This window comes from Salarias fasciatus, chromosome 7 (genome assembly GCF_902148845.1).
Source record: "Salarias fasciatus chromosome 7, fSalaFa1.1, whole genome shotgun sequence".
Classification (NCBI taxonomy): domain Eukaryota; kingdom Metazoa; phylum Chordata; class Actinopteri; order Blenniiformes; family Blenniidae; genus Salarias; species Salarias fasciatus.
The window spans coordinates 6268288-6292925 of record NC_043751.1 but is presented as its reverse complement, the minus strand read 5'-3'; the positions used below and the strand labels follow the sequence as shown (position 1 = coordinate 6292925).

Below are 24638 nucleotides of genomic sequence, written 5' to 3'. Positions count from 1 at the left end.
CTGTTGGATTATCACACTCTCTCATAGACACACACACTCACACACACACACACACTCGCAGAGAGCACATCGCCCTGATAAGCCGCGGCCAATAGCCTTTTAATTCATGAAGCAGCTACTGTTCCTCATTGTTTTGAATAGCTATCAGCTCCCGCCTCTCCCTCCGACTCTCGTTTCAAGCTCCTCTTCTGCCGTGTTTTGTGATAATGGCTCCTTTTTGCACCGCCACACAGAAAGCCCTTTCAGTTGGCTTACTCCATCATGGGATGGACGAGATCTCTGTACCTCTACTGACCTCGCTGTGTCTGAGACGTGCTGGAACTTCCCGCGGCTGGGAGGAAGTCGAGTGACATCTGAAACCATTAATTTCCCACTTTGACCTTAATAATCTTGATCTCTCTCTGTCTCTTTTCCCAGTTGGGATGTCCTGAGCCAGCGGTCCGGTCCCAGGGAGCAGTGTGCTGATGGGACCTGCTGCGCCGCCATGAGCTTACAAGATGGCGGCTGCAGCTACGCCGGCAGCGCCAACATGGCCGCCATCAGTGGCAGCATGCGGCGGCGGCTGGAGGACCAGGAGTTCAGCCTGCGGGTCTACCCGGGCTCCCTGGCCGAGGGCACCATCTACTGCCCCGTCAGCGCCCGCAAGAACACCACGGCCGCCGAGGCCATCGAGTGCCTCATCGACCGGCTGCGCCTGGAGCGCACCAAGTGCTACGTGCTGGCCGAGGTGAAGGAGTTTGGCGGGGAGGAGTGGATCCTCAATCCCAGCGACTGCCCGGTCCAGCGCATGATGCTGTGGCCCCGGACGGCCCTGGAGAACCGCAGCGGGCTGTGCAGCGGCGAGGACTACCGCTTCCTGCTGCGGGAGAAGAACCTGGATGGATCTATTCACTACGGCGGCAGCCTGCAGATGTGGCTGCGGGTGACCGAGGAGCGTCGCTGCATGGTGGAACGGGGTTTCCTCCCCCAGCCCGCAGGGAGCGACCCGCCGTCGGACCTGTGCGCTCTGCCGGAGCTTACGGAGCGCGCTCTGTTGGAAAGCCTCCGGGCGCGCTTTCGCCAGGAGAAGATCTACACGTACATTGGGAGTATTCTTATTGTGATTAACCCCTTCCAGTTCCTGCCCATCTACAACCCAAAATATGTCAAATTGTACGACAACCACACGCTGGGGAAGCTGGAGCCTCACATTTACGCCGTGGCAGACGTGGCGTATCACGCCATGCTGCAGCGACGGAAGAACCAGTGCATCGTCATTTCTGGCGAGAGCGGATCTGGGAAAACGCAAAGCACCAACTTCCTGATTCATCATCTGACCGCTCTGAGCCAGAAAGGCTTCGCCAGCGGGGTGGAGCAGATCATCCTGGGAGCCGGACCAGTCTTAGAGGTAAGGACCTTCACTGGAACACCTCTTAACACAAACACATTCATGACTGGTGAGTCTTGTTTGAGTATTGCTGGGATTCTCTTTGAGATTACTCCATTTGAGCCTCGTTCTTGTACTGTCGATGCTGTCGATGCTTTCCCAAACGGCCAAGAACTTTTCAGAAGCAGCTTGACTTGCACTTTATTTAGAAGAAACACATCTGGGTCTGAACTTTATTCGGCATTAGCTCCTCAGTATGAGAGGGTGGAAATCATTCTGACAGTGAAGGGGCCACCGTCGACTCGCGTTCCCTCTTGGCAGGTTTGGTCCCATTCACTAAACCCTTCTGATGTTACCCTGATACTGTGCTTCCTTTGCTGCAGAACAAATAAACAGACCGAGACTTAGTGTTTAACAGATTTCTGTCTCATAAATGAACTTTCTGTTCTTCCAAAATCAATCTTGACATCTTTCAAAACCGCCATCTTTTTGCGGTTGCTTCTATTATTATGTAAAACTGACAATTTCTTGCTGCTCTTTTGGATACTCAATATAGTTTAAAAGCCCCGAAATGATGAAACTCTAGAATCGCTTCAGGATGGCATTTTGTATGTTTGTGGAAGTTCTGGTCTTAATTATCATATCTGTGCCTGATGTAGAAATAAACAAAGACATAGACTTACTTGGGTCATTTCTCTCTCTTTTTTTTTTATGAACACAGACTAAACAGCATTGAATCCTTGAACGTATTTAAAAAGCAATGCTGGAAGAGTCTGACTGAGCTTACATCCAATGGGATTAACCACATCACCATTTTTTTGGCTAACAGACATTCTGCTGGAGTCAAGACGTTGTTTGTTTGACTGAAATTGTTTCTTTTTTTTGTCTTCCAAGAATTGCAACCCCAGAATGTTGTTTACTAAACCATGCATGCTGGGATATCCTTTGTCCCCAAATGCCTCCTTTCAAAAGCTCCAGCGAGAATACAAAAAAGAATTAAGTGGCTCATTATCAGACTTTCTTCACCGCTTGACTTGTTTAAAGTCAGCTGCTTGTTTTTTCTCCTTAACCACCCACAAAGCAGTCACAGATCTTAGGTTTATGTTCAGATTATTGGCGTTTCATGGGTTATTCTGATTGGCTGATTTCTACATGTGGGGTTATATACAGCGTTTCAGCTTCAGCGGACATGTCTCAGAGGCTTTGTTCACACTTTTGTGCTGTTTCCCTTATGAAAGCCATACAACCAGGAAAGTGCAGCCCTTTTATTTATGACTGTGCCAAATTAAAATCACTCAAATCATTTAAATAGACCTTTAGATCTTATGATCATGGTGTAGTGTCATGGGACTCAATATTCAAGGTCAACAAACGTATAGCTTTGTAGTTCTGGAGTCTTTTTGGAGGATTGGTTATTTACGGCTTTCCTGGAGAAATTCTCCTATATTTCCATCCAAATTTCCAAGAGAAATTTCCTCTGGACTAATCTGGCATTGCTGCTTTCAGCAAGGCTCAGTACGCTTCATGTGCTGTAAATTAGACCGTCTGCAGAGCGGAAGTGACAGAAGCCTGATGAAATCCAAAGAGAAGTCAGCAGGTTATTTCTCTGCAGAGGAATGTCGGCTCATAAGACTGGGCATGAAATGGATTACAGAAATGTCCCTCTGAAGCTGGAATGTCTTAACAGGCCGGGAAAAAAAAATCCTATATTTAGCCGTAGCTTTACCACATATGACTCTTTATATTTATATATAATGTGACCTAGAAATGGTGTTTCTGCAGCGTCCAATCTCCGCATTGATGGAAAAGAAAATCTAGTGGAATGCCCCTAATCCACCCGGGATTATAAATCAATAGTGGATTATGGATTATGGAATTTCATTGGGAATTTCATGTTTTGGGGAAGGTCTGCTCAAGGGCAGCGTGTTCTCGGCGAGTCCCTCCAGTTTGTTGTTCTCTGGCAGCCATTTTGTTCCGCAGATCGCAGCTTCCTGTCCGGACACACGGGGACGTCGTGTCAACACGCAGCAGCGTGTGTGTGTGTGTGTGTGTGTGTGTGTGTGTGTGTGTGTGTGTGTTGACACCATGTGTGTCCCATCTGGAGACCTGTCTGATAAACTCAGGCTGCCATGCATTTGGATGGAAGTACTTCTCATCCGGACCCTTTAAAAACTTTAGCAGAATCCAAGGAAAAGAATTCGTTTCTGCAGCTGTAAGAAAGAATCTTGGTCATGTTTTGGATTTTCTGTGCATATGCAGCCGTACATCCTGCAAAGCCTCTTGCACAATAAGAAAACAAGGTGTGTGTTACATGGGTCGCCAATGACTGCTATTTGCTGTGTTTTCCGACAGGGCTGCACTCCTTCTGCAGGCCGGCTGAATACCTGTCTCAGCTGAAAGGTCTGTTAGATAATAACACAGATAGAGGAACATTACAGTGCTCTCGGAGGAACTAGGTCCTGTGTGTGTGGGAGCACGGCTGTGTCATGTGTAATCACTTCCCCATCAATCACCTGTCTGTGGGAGCCGAGGTGCATAGTTTAAAGTGAGGTGAGCAAAAAAAAAAGAAAAAGAGGTTGAGATGGTGCAACACGCCGGGCACAACATCTGTGTTGGAGTAAAGTATGAACGTATGTTCATGTTTACATGGGGATTAATTCTACTTGCTGAAGTCGCTGTGGATGTGCAGGCCTGGATATTAAAGCATGTCCCAGAATCTGTAGAAAGGTCTGGAACAGGAGTGAGAGCATTTTTCAGGATGAGAAACGGCCCGCTGGCAGGAGACGCAGCGGTCGGGCTTCGGTTGGAGAACATTTGTGTGAGAGCCTGTAGACTCAGATAAGTCATTCTTTTTGGATTCACTTAAGGAGCTTAGCGCCAAACAGATGAATGGAGGGAGGGAGGGGCACCTGCAGACCCCGGAACATTATTTTTGAAGCCATGTTCTTTTCACATATCAGTGATTTTAAATCGTTTGCCTTCTGCATCTGATGGGTGAAATTAAGATCTGAATTAAACGGCACCACGCTGCGAGGGATTCCAGCTGGGATTATTTTCTTCAGTATTTAGTCTGTGAAGGTGAAACTGAAATGGAAAAAGCTTTGAGTTTGTTCCCCTGACCTCAAACACTGAATAGCGGCTGCCTTCACATCTCTGCTCCTTCAGCGCTCGTCCCTCGGAGGTAGATCCGCTCCAGCAGCGCAGCCGCCAGCCCGCTGACGCCGTGTTAACATCAGATTCAAGGTCAACAGCACTGCAGGCAGAAGCTACTCGTCATCATTCGCGGAGCCGGTGGAGGGCTCTCCGTGCCACGCAGCAGTTCACACATTTGATGAAATAAGCCATCTGACAAACATCAGCCATCTTACAGACTCTGACCAGGTTCCCTCTGAGTCATTTTGATCTTCTTGTAAAGGATCTTGCGGGCAAAGTCCCTCCATTAAAGTATCATGTAACACAGGATGTCATTCATATTGGAAAAAGTCCCTAACATTATGCAATTATTGTTTGGTTTTGAAGGTAATTTTCCTTTCTGGTGAGACTCTCTGGTCAGAGACCTTTATTTATACGACCGTGCAGGCAGCCTGAGCTGTGTCCCTCACTGCCGCTGTGCAGCAAGCCGAGTGATTTTACTCAAACGAGGCCTTCCAGCCGTGATCCCTCTGCCCCCGATCGGCTCCTTTCAGGTCACACTGCATCTTCTCTGTGGCTCTTACCAGAAATACAGCCGCGAGCGTCGCATCGCTCTCGATTTGCTCCGATTGCCCTCTGGAGTTCTACTTTGTCATGGTAGAGTCTTTAATAAAATGCCGCAGATGGCTGACAACTGCAGTGGTGTGTAATTTGAGCGGCGCTCTGAGCCAGGCGACAGCGGAGATATGAGCATGCAGCACGATAGCGCTGACAGGAAGACAGCTGGCCGGCTGATGGGAAGGCCTCGGCCTCTGCGGTCGCTGCTGTCTGCGGGTCTGGCTGTGAGTCTGCAGTCAGGTGAGCTCCGAGTCCCTCTGTGTTTGGAAAGAGGATTTGAAGACTCATTAAAAAATAACAAAAATCCTATTCTGCTTCCTAACCCTTCATCTTCATAGGAGCAAGCAGAGGCTGCGTGTGACCCACGGGCCATAGTTTGGACCCCTCTGATCACTCATATATTAGAGCTCAGACTGATGTTTTGGCTTCTCTGAAAGGAGGTCTCAGCCCATTACTGAATATTTGCGATGTCTTGAGACCTAAAGTTAAAACCTGATCACTCTCCATCACACAGCAGAGCCGTTTCCCCCAAAAACAGCAGCAGTGGACGGCTTTCTGAGTTGACTTCAGGTAAACTCGGCTTGCATTTAGATCAGCTGCTGCTGAAGCTGGACTGTGAATTTATGCTCCAAAAATGTGGAATTCTCTCCTGATTTATGTTCACCAGGCACCAGAAAGGATTGTAAAAGCTTCTCGTTTGGATTAGCAATGGCAAACTGTTATATTAACAACACATGGCTCTGGGAGTGTACTTGTGGTAAAAACTCTTCGCCCAATGCTTTTTTGTGACGCAAGACAAGTTTCTTTGTCCACTGGTATTGTTTATAGCGTATTGTTGTCCACACGCAGGTGTGTCTGAGTGTGTGTGTGTGTGTGTGTGATTTCATTACAATAACAGCAGCACATAGCTACTATTGGCCCACCATGAAATCAGCGTTTTCAGCGTTTCTGCTGTTTTCATGTAAACAGCCATCATTTTCAAAACGGTGTCATGTAAACACAAACATTTTATGAAACGAAATTGCAATATTGATGTTTTCAGATGAAACTTTGCAGTGTCGATCATTCCAAAGAGAAGTAAATCAAATAAAAAATTTTCTTTATAAGAAAGCCTTAGTCAATGATAATCTTTTAATCACTGATTTATGAGTTTCTGAGTATCTCAGGTGCTCAAGAAGTTAGTTCCAGGATGTATTCAAGACCAAATAAGTGTAATATCATAATTTCTATTCAGATTTGGGCGCTTTCTTCTCACAGCTTCGTGTTTCTAAAGGCTCTGGCTGATGTTTCTCTGGGTTTTTGTCTTTTATGTGGTGGAGAAAATGAAGAGATGTGTGACGTTACGCTGGGTCATCAATAATGTGGAGAGATTTCTGATAGCTCAGGGGGATTTAGGCTGGGAGGAAAAGACGTGTTTACCTCATCTGTTACTTTCATGTAAGCTGGACGGTCTTCTACCCAGACCCATAAATCTGGAGGGGAAAGAAGAGGAAATGCTTGGTTTTTGCCAGAATATTTGTGCGCTGCATGCAAAGCAGCCATTATTTTCAGCGGAGTTTCAGATGCGTGTGTGATTTAGGGCTCATCTCATTCACACAGCTGCCGAACGGCGTCCCTGCAGTTTGGAAGCAGGTTTTTTTTACCTCGGTGAACCCGCCGCTGGGCCTCAGTGACCGGGCTGGAGTCCGGTGAGGACGGAAAAATGTTCCACTTCCCAACAATGACGGAAAGAACAAAGTGTTGACTCGTTTTCTTGAAGCAGGTTGAGGAGAATGAATAAATAAATGTGGGTTTTCTGCATCGTTTTCGTCCCCACTCTGTTAAATTTGATCATTTTCTGGGCGGAGGCAGCTCTTCAGACGCAGCTGAGCACGACCAGCACACACCCGGACCTTAAATCCATCGTAGGACTGGCTGGGGCTTTGAGCCTGACCCCAGCTGTGTGGTGCTGTGCTGGGGGGAGGGGGGTGGGCAGACGGACCCAGGGCTCCTGCGGGGCCGCGGGGGCCAGATTACAGCCCGCCTTTTGTTCTGGTGGTGTGGCCAGCAGACCTGCCTGCCTGCCTGCCTGCTGCAGTGGTAGCCCAGCAGACCCCCGTGCCCCCCCCTCACTGTTCTCCCCTCACCAGATGGTTCCCATCCAGATGCCCCCCCCCCCTCCCCAGCTCTTAACCCAGCCCTGGGGGACAGGACCTGTCTCCCGTGGCTGATAGATGGCTCCAGGTAGTGCCTTAACCCTGCGGATTGTGAAAGTGTGGCTTCAAAGGAGTGTGTGTCATTCGGTGTGAGTGTGAAAGCTGCCCAGCGCTCCAGTCCAGCAGCACAGGGAGCTGCGGCAGGAGAAACCAGCGCTCTTTAAAGCTCCAAGACCTGTGGAGCTCGGCCATATGAGCACACTTAGCGCACAGTGAAGTGTGTGAACCCGCTGAACCTGACGGGTCAGAAGGAAACTCGCCTGCGACCGGGCTGCGGGAGCCTGGCGGAAGGCAACTGTGCATGTTCGCAGAGCTGTTTTTATTCCCACATGACTGAGGGCACTGCTGCTGTGTGTGTGTGTGTGTATGAGAGAGGGAGAGAGAGAGAGAGAGAGAGTGTGTGTTAACGTGCGGCGTGGAGGAGAGCTGCCTGTCACAGCGTGTTAGCCGGCAGCTCTCCCGGCAGCGGGGGAATAAGAGACGCTACCCCACGACTGTGCGTGTCCTTGGAGTTTAAATCACAGTGAAGCATCTGAAAGCTCTCTGCCATCAGGACCGGCGTGCGCGGGGAGGCGAAGCTGCTTCACAACGCCTCAGGCCACGGTCACACGCAGCCAGGGATTTCCACAAGAGGACGTTTTCCACTCAACATTTTCAAAAATAACATTGTTTGCATCAGATTATTGTGAAAAAAATGTTTTAATTTACACAAACCTGCATAAAAACCTGATTAAGAGCCACAGTGAGAAGCATGGAGCATGAAGCCTTGCTGGCCAATCAGATTCCAGTAGGAAACATAACAACACATGGCACAGATTGCTTCCTGTTTCTTCAACAATAATGGCGCCAGGGTTGTTTGTTTGGACTGATAGATGAGTGGAGCTCTGAAATGGCCAAGGTTACATAATGTCTTCTGATCCAGAATTAATTATTACAAATGTAATATTTAGTTTCTTTATCTGAGTTGTCGACTTTCTTTCCAGCGTTGCGTCTGAATCCCGTCCGTTTCAGTGAGGATACTTCACAACAGTCGCCGTGTGTTACTTGACGGGATGGAGCGCCGGCCAGACACGGCGGGTGTGTGCTGGCTAATCGCGCGGCCCACCCCGGGCCCTCCTCGTTCCTGTTCGCACCTCCATCCCCGTAATCCTCGTCCTCTGGGCGGCCGGCGCTCCTCGATGTGCTCCTGAACATCTGCTGGCTGGATTATCCCCTTCTCCTTCTCGTTCCCTCTTTCTCTGGAGCATTCCCGCTTTCCTTTCTCAGGAAGCTCAGTGCGCTGCGCCTTTATCCCCGCAGACAGCTGTACACGGTGTACTCAAACGCTCCGCAGCCGTGTGTTTGACCTGGACTGGGTTCAGTCTGATATCCATGGCCAAGTATTTTGCTCTCGCCGCTCCTCTCTGCAGCCTCGGGAAGCGACTTTCTGCTTTTGGCTCACTCCTAATTTATTAATCTGCCTTGTATTAATATCTTAAAGTGACTAATATTTTAATGACTCTGCCTCGGATAAAACGCCATCAGTGAGCGCAGCTGTTAGGAATGCTGTTTTCATATTCACTCTGTGGAGGAGCCACGTTTCACTGAGTCAGTGGTTTCATATTGATAGATTATAAACAGAACTCATGTTGGAATGAAGTGCAACATTAAATACTATACAGGAGTGAATACTCTAATATCATCTTCATTTCAACTGCTGGGAGGAAAATGAGGATTTCCTCAGGAACTTCAGCAAATGCGCCAATGTTTCACAACCATGCATGTCAATTCAGTAATAATGGTAATTTTCAGTAATGATCAGCTGCAGAACCGTTGTTAAACATGAGAGTTTGAACTGAATCAGACCTGGCCAGCTGGTGGTCTGATCAGCCTACAAATCTAATCCAAAAAGGTAGAAACTCATCAAACATGGATTGGAATAACTTAAATTTCTGAAGATTTCCATATACTCTTAGTTTCATGTTGAATAGAATTGTAGATGGATCATCTCTTTGCACTTGTTTTTTTTTCTTTGGTATGGCAGAAAGCAGCACTGCACAGGAATCCAGCTCAGATCGAAGCTCTACTTGCATATCGTTTCCTCTCAGGCTGAACACACACTTGCGTTGAGTTTCTTCTCCTCTGCATCTTGTGGCCGAGCAGCTTTGTAACTATTAACACCATTTGGAATTGTCATGTTTTTTTTTTTTGTCAATAGTCTTTCAGGATGATTTCAAGCAGCTTTTCTGTTTTAATAATTGTGAAAGAAACACTGGTTATAACGAGCTTCTCCTAATCGGATTGTTTCAGGCAGTACCAGAAGTGATTTGTACCACTTCCTCTCCTCATGACTCCTCTCTCCAGATTCAGTCAAAGCCTGGTGGAAATTGATAGTCTAAATGGGCCTGATTCAATCTGAGCCTGCTTATGTGGTGTCACAGTAATCAAGGCCAGATGAGATTACAGACATTAGGAGGGTTAGCTGGACACGGGGCCATCTGAGCCAGACCCCAGTGGTCCAGCAAACCAGATCTTTGTTGGGGATTTTGTCCATTTGAAACCGCTAACAAGCCTGTCATCAATCAAAACAAATCCAATCAAACGCCATCCATCAAAAAGAGCAACGTCGACGTGTTTTTGTGTTTTTTAGGTCTTGCCAGATTCATTCCTCGAAGGTTTCCCCTGTTCCTTTGTGTTCTGTGCTCCTGTAGCAGCATGTTTTTCATTACCTTTTCTCTTTGTGTTCTGCGGTTGTGATGCAGCCTTTGAAAAGTTATTTCAAGCTGGTGAAGAAAACAAATTTAGCTTTTTGTTTGGGAGTTTCTGGAGGAGGTTTGCCTTGGCGTAATTGGTAGCTTCGGCACACAGCAGCAGCATGTGGTGCTGCACAGAGAACTGAGCATCAGGCAAGGACAGATCGCAGGGACGACACCAAATAATGGCCTCCAAATGACTGCGTGTGTGAAAGCTTAAATAAATCTCTGTGTTCTGTGTATTGAGTTGTTTAAATGCACAGAAATGCGTGACTTGGCTGCTTGTCACTCGTGCTTGCTGCTTGTTGATGCAGACCATAACCAGGGATGGCTGTTTGTGTGGTGGGACCCCCTGCTGTGGCGAACCGTGCAGCTGAAGCCCTTCTTGTTTATGCTCACTTCACTGCAGCAGTAATTACAACTCTGAATCTCCCCGCTTTTTTCAGTCCGACATTCTGTCTCACTGTGTCACACACTGAAAAGTGAGCTTGTATCAACAGCGACAAACCCAATTTACATTAAGATATTGAACTGAATTAGTGTTTCAAAACTTGATGGCGTCTTCTGGTTAGCAAATCTGTAGAATGCTCAGTAGTAGTGTTGGAATTTTAAAATGTACGGCCGTTCCTCTGTTTTCGTTGGTATGGTATGGTTTTATTTATACAGGGACAGTGTGCAAAATAACATTAACCACAAAGGAGAGATGCTTTGTACCAGGTTATAGCAAAAATGCTAATTTCCACCAGTAGTCCCTGGGCAGGTTGATGTTACAAGCTGTAAAAACTGATTCTAAGTGTAGATGGAACATGATGACCATATCTTACAAAACTGGTATCCTAAGATCATTTCATAACATTTAATTTGAGAGACATTTACCTTAAAAAACACATCGTCACCCATTTCTACACACAAGCTCTTTCACTCACTCATCACACCACAGTTTAAAAGTGGCTACAAACCTGATTTTTTTTTATCATTAGCGTTTCGGTCGAACTGCTGTTGGAGTTGAGCAACAGTTTGGATGTCAGGTCATCAGTGGTGTGTGTCCGGCCCACGCTCTGCTCCGCGATGGGCTTTGATGAGTCTGGGTGATGTTTCCTAATCACGTCTTTGAATGCTCCCACAAAGTGCGGCTTTACGCGCAAACCACCTGAGAACGGAGACTCGTCCGTCAGGTTTCAACAGGTCCGCTTTGGAAATACGCTCCGACAAAGCGGGCGACCTCCTCCCCACAACGAGTCGGAGTGGAGTCACGTTGGGTCTCGCCGTGGAGGCTGAAGCCGCGTTTTGTAGATGCATGAATGAAGGATGGATGAATGAACGGTGCAGATGTGCCATTCAGAGTGTCCTGCTCCGTGTGGGAGTGGGTGGGAGGATGAAAGAGACGGGAGTGGCCCGAACACGTCCCAGACTGAGCCTGACAGAGACGCTTTCACTCGGATCGTCTCTTTATTGTGTCCAACTCCGACCGAACAGTGGAACCTCAAAGCACGACTGCACCATATTGGGTCAACATGCAGTGTTTTTAAACTGTGGAGTGTTTTTGCAGAGGATGTTAAAGGCTTTGTGTTTTGAAGTTTATCCCAAGTAACAGTGCTCTTTCTCTTGCCCCAGTTCGTACCAGCTGTCAGTTCAGTTCAATTCAACTTTATTTCTATTAACACAGTCATTTCAAGGCGCTTTTACAGAGAAAATCCGTCCGTCTGGGCGAGTACAGGTATACTCTGGACAGGTCGACCGGGCCACCCAGCTATTGTGAATTAATAATTTAAGTACAGTTTCCTTTCAGATGTGAAATTCTGTCAGGTTGAGTGTGCATAGGGTGAATGCTCAGTGCATACCAGCATGATTTATCGCAGTGCAGTCAGTCTTTGCCATAAAATTACACTTTATTGAGCAGCAACACTTTATACCAGCTGGCACTGTTATGGGAGAGTTGTAGTCAACTCGTCCTAAATCCTAACTTGGATTCTAGTCTTTTCTGGAAAAAAATATGAAAACAGATTATAACACTGCCACCTACAGACTGGAGGAGGAAGTAAGTACTACTGTGAAATAACAGTGTTGTAACTTTGCAGACATACCGATGCTGTACCGTTTTTCTGCATCAGTTTCCTTTCCAAATCGCTCCTCGTGCACAGTACTGCGGTTCGCTGTGCCTTTCACACTGTACTGTGAAACATCTGTCCTGCCAGTGCACAGCCCTATTTGCCATATCTGCTCGGCGGTTTCTACTTATTCCATCTTGATCTATATCTTGTTCTCCGCTGGTACGCTGACCTGATTTCCCCCATGGGTATCATTAAAGTTTCATTGAATCTAATAGACCGTAGCCGACTGATGCTACCGCTGCCATAAACTGTGCTAAAATAGGAGGGTGTTCACGGTGCAGCCACGCAGCTGCAAGCCTCCGTTTCAAAGGAAACAGCCCTGTTCCACATCAGAACAGTAACCATCATTCAGATACATGTTTAACTGACTCAAAACAGAGTTTTATTCCTGTTCAGTTGGGTTGATGAGGCTTAATTACATCAGCAGTCATGATGTTTGGACTTTTCCCTGTTTTAAAGCCATTTTTTGCTGCTTCATTTGTTTAGACCGAAGTGAATTTAAAAGGAATTCTTGGTTCATGTAGCCAGTTTTCCTGTTCGTGACACAGGCCAAGGTCATTATGTTTTTGACTTAACCAGCTTCATCCATCTGTCTCCTCAAATCTTGGTCAATCTCATTTTTGTTAATGCAAAATCTTTGAGAGGCCTTCGGGGGATTTCTCCTCGTGTGGCGCATCTGTTCGCTCTCAGCTCAGTTTCAACAGAATTGATTTTAGTGACTGAAAGTCAAAGGTCAGTGTCACTTCTCCATCACACCGCTCCCTCCTATATGAATGAAATATCTGAAGTAAGAACAGAATAAACTGGTTCGCTCGTGGCTTCACACGATGTCTCACAAATGGAGAAGAAGAAGAGGGAGACAGTTTTCATTCAGTTGATTTTACTTGTTTTCCAAGCTTTTTCCATAATGTATTGATTTGTTTCTCTTCCAGGGCGTACACCTAACACCTTTTATTGCATACTTCAACAGTTTCCACCAGATGCGAAGTGAGATTTTGCTGCTTTGCGGAAGTAAACAACCACACAGTTGTGCATAATTCTAGTTTAAGGCTTGAACCGTGTGCCTGGCTGCTCTTTTTTATGTGATTATAGGCACGACATGAGTTACAGCTTCAGACATAACATGTTTTAAAGAGGTGTTTCTGAAGCAAACACGCGATTCTGCACTTTGCATCTGCACTTTTTGGCCACTGTGCAGTTTAGAGTGTCGCTTGGGTGGGCTCAGGTTCGTATGGTGGACTTGGTCTGCTTTGCAGTGGCTTTCAATTATGTTATAACTGTGTAATAACAAGTTTTGACTCCAAACTAAAGTGAGCTGGTTTTAAATTGACGTGATCCAGTTATATTGTCCTGTTGGGATCTGTGAGTAGTATTAGGCGTGCATTTGGCGCCATAATCCCAGAGATTGAGATCTCCTCAGGCAGTAATGGGATCGTATCGGTGTGGGTGTTCAGCGGTGGATTAAATCTCATGAAGCACGGTTGCGCAGGTGTACGGTGACGGTGTCCCGGTTGTGCCGGATCACTGCGGCTGTTCGCCATGCGCCGTCTCCCCGCAGAGGGGAGATGAAAGCGCCGCGCCGCAGCACCCTGCCTTCATCTCCTCCACCATCCCACCCACCCTACGCCACAGCACCAGGGGCACATGAGGGAGTTGAGGGGAGATAAAAAGGAAAAGGAGGGGGGGGGACACAGAAAAAGTGAAGAGGGGGAGGGAGATGTGAGAAATCCTCGCCTGAATAATAGAGAGGGAGTCATTTTGAAGCGAGCGAGGTTCCCAAGTGCCCCAGTTTCAGCAGTTTAGTGAAATTGAGAGGAGGAAGTAATGCTGATAGGTTTTCCTCCTCCTGAAGGCCATCCTCGCCTTCGTCGGGAGTAAAGCTGCGCTGCACGGAGGAGGTAAACCAATCCTCCTGCCTCATCCATGTGTTCTTCACCCCCAGGAGCTCATTCAGCTTGTAAACAAACGGCATGAAGAAATGTGTCTGAGAGCCTTCGGAGGTCCGACCTCCGGAAAATCCTTTTAAATGTGTTTAATAGGCCAGGCCTGCTGCTGTCTGCGGCATTCACTGCTTCCTCCCAGTGAAGCCAGACCTGCCTCGTAACAGAGACGAGGATGAGAGGAAATGCGTGAAGGGAATTGACCAGGGAAGGAGAAAAAAAAATCCATGCCGGTACAGAAATGAATTGATTTCTTGTTTGGTGGGTCTCGCTGTGATTTGACCACCCACTGATGACATGAATCAATCTGTAAGAGACCAGGATCACAGTCAGGATGTACGCTCCACGCTCACAATACACGATACAATACAAGAAACTGGGTCATCAAAACCTCTTCTTTCACCTCTGTCTTCTCTATCCAACTCATTTAAGCAGATTTGTCGTCAAGTCAGAAATATAGTTTCTTCTTGTCACGACTGAGGGGCAGTACTTGGATTTCGTTGTTAGGACTCTGATCTTGCACTGAATCAACCTCTAATCCACTTCTAGTCCAGTATAAGTACTGGTATTTAAGTTTTCAATGTATTTTCACCGATGTTGATGAAACATTAGGAAAACTGTTTCTTCTGATTTCCTGTGTGGCGTCTTCTGGTTATCCTGAATTCATTATCAGTGTTCATTCACAGCCTGAAGCTGACTTCTTGCTTACCGCAGTACTTGGTGAGACGTACAAAGAACAAAAACATTTCAATCCTGACTTTCCAAAAGTGGCTGACAGACATCACCATTCTACATCTGACACAACATTCAAGAAGAATGAAAAAACATTATTTTGACTTTCTAAACATCTGTTGGATATTTGAAAATGTGGTTGACATCCTCTGAATGACAGATGAGTCTTGTTGATGTAATTTGAGCATTCATTTGGCTGCACACTGACAAAGACAAACTGTTGCACGCCTTCATCTACTGCATCTTATCAAGTTCACGCTTGTTTACTGTGTCGAGATAAACGGACGTCACGCCTCTATTACTGCATTATCATCATCATCATCGTCGTCGTCGCTTGTGCTGGGCAGCCGGCGAGTGTCGGAAGCTCTTTAAGGTTTCTGTGAGGATCTGAAACTTTGCATTGAACATTTATCGTGCGATCGGTTCTTTAAAAAAAATAAATAGAGGCGGCGGCTCCCGCTGCTGACAGAAGCCTCATCCTGAAGAAGACAGAAGGAAATAAAAGAAGTGAAGCACAGACGTAATGCTTGATGTCAGCGGAGGCAGAGGGAGCAGTAAAAGTGCCCAAAATAAGCAAAGGAGAACTTGAAACGAGAAAATATCGAGAGCTCAAGATAAAGTCAGACTGGCTTCTCGGCTTCCAGATAGACGGAGAGAAAACAGTGCAGCCTGACAGCGTGACAAGAATGTCTCACTTCACCAAGCTTCACCTCCTCCCTCCCGTTCCTCCTCCCGTCAGGCGCAGATAAGGGAGGAAATGCCACACTCCTTTATTGCTGTGGTATTGCCAAATCCACCACTCATACTGGGCACTAATTCATCTTCCCCACTCTTCACTTGGGTAAGACAATACTTCACCCGAGAGCTCAGAGATGGTCCTAATAATTCCATACGGCTTGCCATTTTGGCTCCCAACGCGGCGTTCTCTGAGTTATGAACAGAAAGGTGACTCTCAGCTGAAGCTGGAGTTATTTATCTGTATTTTTGGACTGCGCGGACATGAAAATGGCCAAATTGGAAAGTGGTCTTGCTCGCCAGAATACTGCAGCTATAAATCACTAATGCTCAGTTCGTAAACACGAAGCTCTAGATAGATTACAGTTGCTCAGCTGGAAACTTCCAGATGTAATGTTTTACATCTTCAGAGAGGTGCTTTTTGAAAACGCTCCGGCTCTGTGTACATTGAAATGCAGCTTTTCTGAAACGCTGTTATTGTGCATGCACATCACAGAGATAGTAAATTAGATGGACAATAACAACGTTTCCCTCCACTGTATCGTGGCTCCTGGACTTGGCAGTTTAATGGATGAAAGCCATTGTGCACTGTGCAAGCATGTACTGTATATATGGTCTCATTACGAACACAACAGCGCCTGTGACCTGGCACGCTAATGGCAGCGTTTCCAGCGTTTCTGCCGTAGGATGTTGTCTTTGAAATTTTACTGTTCGCATATAAAAATATGTTTTTAGCTGTAGTATCCCTTCAAATACTTAGTACTTAGCCTTATTAGGAAAGCACAACATATCACAAATTCACATGAAAGAAGAAAATGAAGCTGTGTTAACATAACATTTTCAAATCCCTAAACTAACAACAGTGTGAGTCACTGAGAACGCTTCCAGAGTGCGACGTTTCTGAAACACTCATCTCTTTGTCTTTGAACATGAAACAGTTTTTCTCAAGCATTGCTGCTCAACAGGTGCTCTACGGTGACAGCCAGTGTGATTAAAGACAGTATGAGGTGATACCAGAGTGTTTTTATTTCTCACTCGATTGTATCAACATCACAGAGCGCCCATTCACTACACACCATCATCTGCATAAGTGGAGACACATCACCGACATGCTCCAGATGCTGAGTGGATAAAATATGTTGGAAAGAAGGTTGAACGTTGGCACTGTTTTTGGTGCACAAGTGGATGGTTAAATTACAGAAAAGCCGAGTCGTGGCCTGGCAGTGGCGGACTACAGCTATTTAAGTGGGGACAACAATACTCCTGAAAATGTTACCATCGGAACATGAAACATGTCTGAAATGACTCCTCTCCAGCTTAATGTTGTGTAAAGGGCTTTGCTCAACTGCGAAAAATTGTATGTTCCAAGCTCATTGCAAATCAACAAGTGTCCATTCGTCCAGACTCCCTGGTTTCCAGTGTATCTGCCGTTGCCCCCCCGGGGCCAAATGTTTGACACATGAGTCTTGGACCTTGATGACTTTGATGCATGTTGTTCAACTCAGTTTGAGTGTGTCGTTGAAATGAGACTTCAGCCTTCAAAAGAAGAAAGAAAGTGTCAAACCTCCCCTCTGATTATGTCTGACCTTTCTGACCTCTCAGGCCTGACATGATTGATGAGATTCTTTGTACTAATCTGTCTCTGTTAGTCGTTTCTATCAGTAGAAGTTCGATATGAGATTTGTCTGCATTTTTCACCATCCCTCACAGTGGCTCCTTCTCACTTGAATAGTTGAAATATTTTAATTCCAGGTGTCCAATAATCCAACTAATGCAGGGATCTGATATTAAAAGGGTCATAAAACTTGGACAGTGTAAGGGAAGGTCAGAAGGTGACCCCAGAATCAAACAACTTCCAATAAGTTATCAACTCTCAATGACTGAAAACTGAGCATAAATCACACTCGGAGGACACGTTTCCAACGAGCAGATGAAAAAGCAGAGAGGAGCTGAACCCAGTTAACCGAGTGAAACTTGAAGAGCGCAGTGGAGGAGGAAAGAGGAGATGAGAGACAGGAAACGCCTGAGGTTGTAACCAGCGCTCCCTTCCCTGCAAGTAAACAAAGCGTGAACACACAAACACTGTCCTCATACAAATACCAGGAGAAATGTACAGATGCAGCTCCTGGATTCTCCTCCAACTACAGAAGCTGTGACTGTGGGCCGCATGTAATTTGCTCTTGATGCAGTTTTTGACAGATGTGACACACAGTCTAGAGAACACAGCCCCTAGATGTCTGTTTACTGAACGTTCTTCAATAAACTGCAGGATGAGCTCCTTAAACTGATTTTGCATTTCTTGTCTGAATAGAAATGTATTTAGTCCATGGAGAAATGCTCAGACATCAACTTGTTTACTGTTTGGTGGGTCCTTTTTCTTTATGATCATCCCCGAAACCAACAACGTCTCAACAGAAGGCAGCCACCTTTGAGTCTGCAGACCCCCCCCCCCACCCCCCCTCCACTGCTGTGGGATTGTTGGGTTTTTCTCTGTAAAAGTGCCAAGAGACAGCTATGTTGTAATTGGCGCTATATAAATAAAGTTGAAATGAACTGTTTATAAACATTTGGATAATGGTAACATTAGGATGTCAGAGGCATGCACATCCGTCTTCTGCAGGCCTACCGTTTTCAGTTATTCAGCCAAAAAAAGACGCCTTCATTGAGCCAACCAGCGATCTGTGTTTCCCGCCTGAGATAGACAGGTAACACCCAAGAGCCAGGGTCACCAGTATCAGTGTACTGCACTGACGCAGAGGCACAAACGTTCATGGTTTGTTCTGAAATCCTAATCTATAGATGCGTCTGAGAAGCTGCAGCTTGTATAAATAAATACCAAATATTAACATTTCCATATGAGGAGTTCATCTGGAGCGTTCGTTCCAATCTTCATGAAAATACACACATTGCAAAACCAAAGTGTAAACTATACATTCTCCGCCCACTTAAGTGCCTAAAATAATCATCTGTCAGTACACACACACACACACACACACACACACACACACACACACACACACACACACACACACACACACACGGCTGGCTCTTGAGGGATTAACACATCAACACGCCCGGCCGTGGGATTTTCCCACACCAGCCTGTACACCGGCTTGTATTTTCTGTCCGTCACGCCGTGCGGCGCGCTGCGGCGGCGCGCTGCGGCGGCGCGCTGCGGCGGGGCAGGCTCTCGGCCAGCAGGCTCCCAGATACACGCCGGATTTGCCAAAGGCGGAGACGATGCGGCGCGCTGGATCGAAGCGGAGGCGCTTCGGGGCTGATTAAATATCGCTGTTGTTTCTTGAGAGGTGTTGGTAATCTTTACAGGCTGTTGTATGGACATATATGTGTGTGTTTTTTAAATTGCAGTGACCGTCTTGTCTTGACATCTCCTCAGTAGAGGTAGACGTCACAACCTCCTGATATTTATGGCTGAAGTGACGTAGTTTACGCACACGGAGCGCTTACATTTTTTCAGTCGCTCCATTTGTCTTTCTCCGTCCTCCTGATTCTCCCCTCTGTGCCCCCCCCCCCCCCCCCCGCCCCCGCTGACAGTGGTGGAGCGCCTGTTGACAGTCCGGTGCGGAGGCTTTTATTGGGCCTGTGTGTTCAGCCCTTCCTGAGGCCAATGGAATCCAGATGTGGTCCAGCACAAAAGTGACAGCGGCCATTTATGGAGTGTGTGTGTGTGTGTGTGTTTTCGTCTCCTGAACACGTGCGCACATGTGATAGCTCGCACCGGACGTGTTTTCCTGTTGTCGCAGATGGGAAGCCGCGGATGAGACACCGGAAGGGGCCGCTTCGCCCCTCGTGCGCGGCGGCCGGTGGAGACGCTGGCCGCACATTTACAAGCCGGTAAAATTAGATCCAGCCTGGTGACCTGATGTTTAGTGGTCTGCGAGACGCGCCGCAAATGACCACGAGCCCGGCGGCAGAGTTTTGTTACATGTTGTCGCCCAAATTCTCTCCTCGTGTTCTTCATTCCTGCAGCCGGAGCTGGCTTGTGATTTACGGAATAGATTGTATTGATCATATCTAAAATAAAAGGCCTTTCAGCTGTTGTTCAACGGCAGGAGCTCTCAAAGCTCTGCCGCTGAGACTGGTGCTGATTCCTCTAGCTGCAGAGAGCAGTTCTCAGTATGTATAATTGTCAAGCTAACCTTCAGACATGATCCAGAAAGCCACAACGTGTTCAGAGCTGCAATTTGAATCAGCTACATGAATATAAAAGCCAACAACACGAACAAAGAGGCCAGTTACACCGAAAACTCCCCAGACCATCGTGAGTCAGTGGACTGCTGTGGAGGACAGTTGATGGTTGTTTCATTGATGTTAAGTTTGACAAGAAGCTTGAAAAGCGAAGCTGATAGCAGCACAGTGTTCTTTATTCGAGTCAGTGTGAAGGTTCTGGTTGTCGATGCTTTGATGAGGCTTTTTAATGAAACTGAAACGCGTTCTTGATACTGGAAAGCAAGTGTGTGTTCAACGCAGCAGTTGGTTAAACAAGCTTAAAAACATGCAAAGAGACAAACGCAGGGAGTTTTTGTTGTTAATGTCGCTCTATTTCTGAACATTTCACTCTGCCGCTATTACAAACACCCCTGACTCTATATTTAGTCGGGCACTTCCCTTTCTATCATATTTTTACTTAACCTTGTCAATTATGAAAAAAGGTGTTTGCTATACAGCAAAACTTGGCACAACATAAAATGATTTGGAAACTTGAACAAGAAGCAAACGCCTCGGGGTTTGTCTCAGTCCTCCAGCTGACAGGCGCAGACACGACTTCAGGATATGACAACACTGCCATACTCATGTCTGCAGAAACGCTTCATTCATGCTAACGCGGCGTGGCTCGACGGGGTGACGCTGCTGGCTGCAGGGCTCGGCGCCGTCTTCACGCTACACGAGGAAGAGGAAGCGGTCTACCCCGCGTTAGCCGTGTGTCTTCTTCTGGTCTGTTTGCGGTGACGCCAGGCGTTGTAAACACTGACGTTCATAGCAACAGCCCATCCTCCTGCGTTAGCATCGGTGTGATCAGGTGGTTGTAAATCAGCATATATCTATGCCGTGTCCGCTGGAATTGAAGCAAATGTGCTATCACCACAGAAATCATGTAAATATTCTGCACAAGTCACATGACCTGTAGAGAAATACTGTGCAAAACTGCACAAGCCTAAAGCAACACATAGCTTCCTATTTTTAGTAACTTCAGTTTTGACTGAAGTGAAACTGAAAAAAGCTTTGCTTAAAATAAAGAAGAAGAAGAAGCATGTTTTGGTTTTAGTGCTGCATATAGGAAATCCTGATATTGTGGGTGGATATCTCTCACGTGGTTCTGTGTGTTCGCCTGCAGGCAGAGCTTCCATCAGTCTGTTTATGGTCTCCATCACAGTCTTACATTTATTTAAGAAGACATTTTTAATGAGAAATTAAAAGAGTTTTAGTAAATCTGCAGAAAACCAGTTGTAAAGTCCAGTGGCGTTATGAGGAATGAAAGTGTGCACGTTCGACACAATTTAACACGATGAAGAGGAGGCTGAAGTGGGGTGCAGCAGATGACTAATGCTGCATGTCAGTGTCGCCACATCCTGCGTCTGAGCTGTTCAGCTGCCCCGCAGATGAAGAGTGTGTCCAGCGGTGTGTGCAGCAGACCGTGAAACCTCCACGGAGAACGTCATGAGCGCATGGCAAGTGTCTCACATCGCTCTCAAGTCAAAGCTCTCACAGTTTAAATCAAAATAACGGTATTTCTGACATGTCTACTCATCTTTCAAGCTATAGCAGTTGCATTAGTTTCTCGTCACACGATGTTCCTTCCCTGGTAAACTCTTGCTCCTCCTCTGGAGGGTCGTATGTTCCTCCGCTGTCAACTATATTAGCTGTTTTGTCGTGGTGGGATCCGCTGTATTCATTCTGAGCCTTTCATGCTTTACAGCCGTGTCTGTTAGAAGCGTTTTGTGGGTCCGCGGGACAACGTCAGCTCGTTTCCTGCTCTGAAACCTTCTTGCGGTCCAGCGAGGCAGTGAATACTGGGCATTCTCTCAACTGGATGATGCCCACCGAGCACGTCCAGCGCCGGTCATCACTGCTGTGACGTTCACTGCTGCAGCCGCCACATGAAGCGAGCGTCGGGTTTCAGAGCGCGCCACCTAATACCGGAGCCGCTACGCCCACGCCGAGAGTCACGGCGAGGTCGGTTCTGCAGGAAGCTGAAAGTCCATGTAACGGGTGTGTTTCTCATCCAGTGTACGAACTGTTCTGGTCTTTGTTTTGGAGGGAAATGCTGCAAACGATGGGGCGATTTCAAGAATAATCCTCTGATTTTGAATGCGTTCAACCACAAAGAGCTTCGTCTGCTGTCATCTCGTCATGTTTTCTCCTGCTTGGATTTACATCATTAAATATCTGTCCAGGCAACAGCATGCTTGGTACTTGCAGTTAAAACAGTGAACTTAAACGTTCACATTTGTTTTTTCAGCATATTTTTAACTGTATTTTTGCATTAAATTCTACTCAGCTTAAAAAAAAAGGCCTCTTCCAGCAAGTTATGTCTGTCCTGTTAAACAATTAATAAATTCAGATGAAAATGAATTAGTTACCGGCCACAGGTGTCAATAGGGAAGCTTTTCTTCATGCTTCTTCAGTCATTTGACGGCAATTAGAAACCTGAAGAAGATCCTGTGTTGTGACTGATTGAGTAACAACTATATGAATGTCTGAGAGCTTTTAACAGCAGCAGCGACAACAGTGGGCCAAGTTTCATTTTGTGTGTGTGTGTGTGAGTGAGTGTGTGAGTGATTTACTGAACGCTCAGCCAGGACGTGACTCACTGGTGAGTTAACATTCAAACAGGAAATAAGGTAATGCTCTCATGTAAAAGCCCGGAGAGACGGAGGAAGTTCTCCATGGTCATGGAGTGTGTTTGTGTCCGTGTGTGTGTGTGTGTGTGTGTGGGTGTCTGGGTGGGAGGGGCTTTGCATATGTTGGAGACACATCCAAACACCATATTAAGTTTCTTTGTTTGCCCCCCCCCCCCCCCCCCCCTCGCTCTGTGCACATGGTGGCTGTTAGGAGGCCCCTTCTCCTTCCTCGCTGTGTGTGACCTGTAACTGTAATCACCTCCTTCCGTCCTTTTTTCCTAGAAAGGAGGGCCCGTCTCGTGTGTTTGAAGTCGGAGGCGATCCAGAGCGGGAGTGGAGGCATTCGGGAGAGGGAGGGACTCACATGCAGAGTCAACAGAACCAGCGCCTTTCGGCTCTGTTTGCATTATTTAGCTTTTCCTTTAGATGCACGCAGCTGGAACTCTTGCACATGTTCAGAATAGGAGTACCGTTGATGTGGTCAAACGTGGCGCAAATCAAATTGTTGTAGATTTGCCTTCATTTTTGATTTCTATGTTGCTTTTGTTTAAGAGTAACCTAATGCTTCGCATAACAAACATACTGTAACTCAACAGTGTTTGTCATAGTCACTGTTGTGCGAGCTGATAAAGTACAGATGCAAAGTAAGTTCCATCCGTTATTAGGAGAAAGATGCTCTATAATCTGGCTGTTAGCTGAAGTTACTCCAGTGACTGGAAGGTGTTATGAATGGGGTCGATGAGATGCTCTTCCTCCAGTAAATGAGAGTTTGATGAAACAGTAACTGTTAAGGTAGCTGTCGGCCCAGTGTGGTCCAGACGTCAGCCCTTCATGTATGTGAACCGTGGACAGTGGTTCCTAAAGTTATATTCATTCTCTGACAGTATAATTTACTTTCTTTAAAAGCCACAGTTCCTTTTTTTCTCTGCTTTTCATTATTTGATCACAGATGTAATCTGGCTTCTGTTTATCGTTTTGTGATCAAACTGATGAAATATTGTAATAAACTGGATCTCAGTATTATAATTGAAAGCTTTTAGTTGCAGAATATATAGATTTAAAATGCTGCTCCTCACCTGGTGAAGTTGGCTGAGCTTTGCACCTGCTTCCCATGCATAGTCGGAGGACGGGTCAGAGTTGAAGCCACCTGTCTCTCTCACACACACACACACACACACACACACACACACACACACACACACACACACACACACACACACACACACACACACACACACACACACACACACACCCGCTGTGTGAAGTGGATCTGCACCTGCTCACACAGGAATGTGCTTTGAGCGCGTCTGTAAATGTGCAGATAGTAAAGCTTTGAAAACAAAGCGCTCTTCTCCTGTTAAACAGACTCGGATGGTTTCTGAGCCACACAGCACCGAGTTCTCCAGTGTCAGCGTTTTACCGCCACCATCGTCACATGATGGGTGAAGGCTGTGTCTGATGAGATCCATATCAATCTTTGGAACAGGAAATTTTATGTTTTGCGGTCAGTGGTTTCAAGTGAAAACGTAAATTGTCGTGTTTACAAGACAAAGGTCCTCGGATGAAAACTGCTCCCAAGGTGGAACTTAACTAGAAAAACCTGAGCTCTGTCGCTGTGTAAACGGGTGAAAATGACATTTTCTAGAAACGTCCAGGCTCCATCCCGAGACGCTCTACTGCAGCAAATAGTTCTTCTGCATATGCTTGATAACAGCGTTTGCTTCCAGAGTGATGATCATGATTTCAAGTCGATATTCTCCTCCGAGTTGGTACTTTTATTGTCGACTGTCAGCTGTAATAGAAAATTCAACTTTCTCATTCATTTTCACCAATGAAATCAGAACGCTGGTTCTTCAACGCAAACTTTTGTGAACAAAAAATCCAAAAACGATGCGATTTTATATGAAACGTCATGTAAATTGGGACTAAGACCAGTGTAACTGTAGAGCATGTCAGCATTTCCAAAATCCATATCCACAAAGACTGATGCTGCATTTTCACGACAACGAAAACGAGTCAAAACGGGGGGGAGGTTTCATCGCATCGGCGCATCTCATTCACACATAAGTGAAGCTACATATCATAGAAAAGGATGATTTCTGAAAAGTCCCGCCAAAGTAGAGATTTGGAGAAACGTGGCCCGAGTAACGTGTGATAGATAGGTTTTTTTTTTTGTTTGGTTTTTTTTTCATTCATGCTGCTGTGGGACTGCGT

General features: G+C 46.3%; 1 protein-coding gene across 9 annotated transcripts in view; it reads left to right on the top strand.

Moving 5' to 3' along the window:
* The first annotated feature begins 398 nt into the window (after window positions 1-398).
* Window positions 399-24638, top strand: part of LOC115392094 (unconventional myosin-IXAa-like) — an 87422-nt gene continuing 63182 nt past the window's right edge. For 8 of the 9 annotated variants that reach the window (XM_030096607.1, XM_030096604.1, XM_030096609.1 and 5 more), the window contains exon 1: window positions 399-1387. In XM_030096607.1, coding sequence (XP_029952467.1) covers window positions 485-1387 — 903 coding nt within the window. In that variant the 5' untranslated portion in view covers window positions 399-484. The remainder of the gene's footprint in view (window positions 1388-24638) is intronic. The other variant, XM_030096608.1, reaches the window with a different exon arrangement.